General features: G+C 37.8%; 1 protein-coding gene across 1 annotated transcript; it reads left to right on the top strand.

Moving 5' to 3' along the window:
* The first annotated feature begins 1,197 nt into the window (after positions 1-1,197).
* On the top strand, positions 1,198-1,797 carry LOC140965981 (uncharacterized). The gene has a single exon (XM_073426268.1). The coding sequence runs from the start codon at positions 1,198-1,200 to the stop codon at positions 1,795-1,797; it is 600 nt and encodes a 199-aa protein (XP_073282369.1).
* The last annotated feature ends 754 nt before the right edge of the window (positions 1,798-2,551 follow it).

Consider the following 2,551-nt stretch of genomic DNA (forward strand, 5'->3'; position numbering starts at 1 on the left):
AAGAAGAAGGTGTAATCCGTATGAAATTACTCCGTTCACATCATACGATGAACAAACGAGACGTGATTTCTTTATGGATAGTTACCACGATGAGGATAGTGATGAAGATTCACCTTCCAACGATTCTGAAGACGGTAATGTTGATGAAAATGATGATAATAATGCATTTGAACGTGATGTCGGTTATTCACAGGTTCCAAATGAGGGTACATCATCTCAAGCATGGAGGCAAGGTACGGTGCCTTACAATATTCAAGCGGATAGGTCGATAATCTGTGAAGATCCACCATTTTTCAGCCAAGTGTACGATGAGCAAATTCCAGATTCTACAGATCTCCCATATGCAAGTCGCACGACCTATTACAACCCTGAAAGAGGCGATTTGTGCATCAACATAATATTCAAGGACAAAAAAGAACTGATTGCCAGTGTCAAGGACTACTTTGTTAGGGTCGCACGACGTGAGTACCGTGTCGTCCAAAGCTCACCGATGTTCTGGAAAGTTTGCTGCAAAAATAAGTCTTCAACTATGCCATGTCATTGGGGTCTTCGAGCATCGCTCAAGGTGAAGTCGGGCTATTGGAAAATCACTAAGTATGGAGGGTCACATACGTATATCTCTAGTCATGTCGGCCTTGACCATCATAACATGGATATGAACATGGTGGCAAACACTCTTGTGGGTATAGTTCGTTGTGACCCTTTATACGAAATCAAATATGTAATGCAACTGATTAAGGACAAATTTGGGTACAATATTTCGTATCACAAGGCATGGCATAGCTTGAGGCGATCTGTTGAGAATGTTTATGGAACATGGGAAAGTTTTGTTCGACGACTACCGAGATATATGGGCGCCCTCATGAAGCACAATCCAGGCTCTATCGTTGAGTGGAACCATATTGATACGTATAACCCAACAGTGAAGATTTTGAACTATGTGTTTTGGGCATTCAGACCGTGCATAGATGGGTTTGAACATTGTCGTACGGTTATTAGCATTGACGGAACCCACTTATATACCAAGTACAAGCACAAAATGTTGATAGCAGTGGGATTGGATGCAAACAANGAGTACCTCGTTTTTGTTTGCGCCATGTATGCTCAAACTTCAACAATCAGTTTAAGAATGTTCATTTGAAAGATCTTTGTTGGCGAGCGGGCACTCAACATCATATACGTAAGTTTGATGCCACAATGGATGCAATTAAAAACCTTAACCCGAATGCGTATCGATATTTGTGTGGGATTTCACGTGAGAAGTGGACGATGGCCCATGATGGTGGATGGCGTCGTGGTGTGATGACAAAAAATATGTCCGAGTGTTTGAATGGTGTGTTGAAGGGTGCAAGACGTCTTCCTATTTCAGCAATTGTGCAGTTAACAATTGGACGTTGTGTAAAATATTTCTTCGATCGTAAGGAAAGAATTACCTATATGGTGGCAAACAACCAACCGTGGCCTGATTTTGCATTCCACAAATACGAGAAATGGTCAATCAAATCAAGCAATCACAGTGTTAGCAGATACGAAATCAGTGACAAATCTGCATCCGTAGTAACACGAGGACGACTAGGACATAATGAACATGTACAAGTTGTGAACTTGAGTACTCGTGATTGCTCTTGCGGAAAATGGACAATTTTCGGAATACCTTGCTCTCATGCCATATGTACAGCAAAGTGGTACGGTTTGGACCCGATGGAATTAATGCAGCCGTGGTTTAGTATGCACCGATATGTTAAAACATATGAAGGAAGATTTATCCCAATACCAGATGAAGGATATTGGGGATGACGCTGAATTTGAATTAAACCATAACCAATGTCGACGTGAAAAAAAAAAGATCTGGTAGACATAAAACATCAAGGATACATAATGAGATGGATCGACCAACAACAAGAGAGAGACATGCTTATGCACGTGGTGGTACATCATAACAATGGAGTTTCATGTGTTGTTTATCATAATAATATTAAGATTTGTGTTGCAAGTGAAGTGTGGTTACGTGTATTACGAATGTGTAATATCAACAGTTTTTAAATAATTGTAGTTGTTGTTTTGGCTGTAATTGATGTTTGATTTTTTACTTTGACTATTGATATTTTATTCTGTCAATAAATTTATATCATGTTATATGATTTATATAAGTATACTTCAATATCATAACACATCCAAAATACATAGTATTATAATAATATATTCAAATATATGATTTTTTTATTATATAATATATATTATACAAATGACATTACATATCATATTATTTTCAAATAAAAATATCATAACACATCCAAAATACAAATACCAAAATAAAACAACAAACTACAATTGACGAGAATATGAAATCGACATGCATATATAGAGGATATACTAATACTAGTAGTAATAGAAATGGCTACTGCCACAACCACGTGGTATACGCACTCGTAGACTTCTTCGCAAGTTCAACTGTTCTCCTTCCATATCCGTATTATGTTCTGTCTCCGTATTGTGTTATCTGTTTAAACCATATGGATCATTAGCAGATGATGTGCCAGAAAATCCATGG

The sequence above is a fragment of the Primulina huaijiensis genome, unplaced genomic scaffold, assembly GCF_012295235.1.
Source record: "Primulina huaijiensis isolate GDHJ02 unplaced genomic scaffold, ASM1229523v2 scaffold18567, whole genome shotgun sequence".
NCBI classification, from domain to species: Eukaryota; Viridiplantae; Streptophyta; class Magnoliopsida; order Lamiales; family Gesneriaceae; genus Primulina; species Primulina huaijiensis.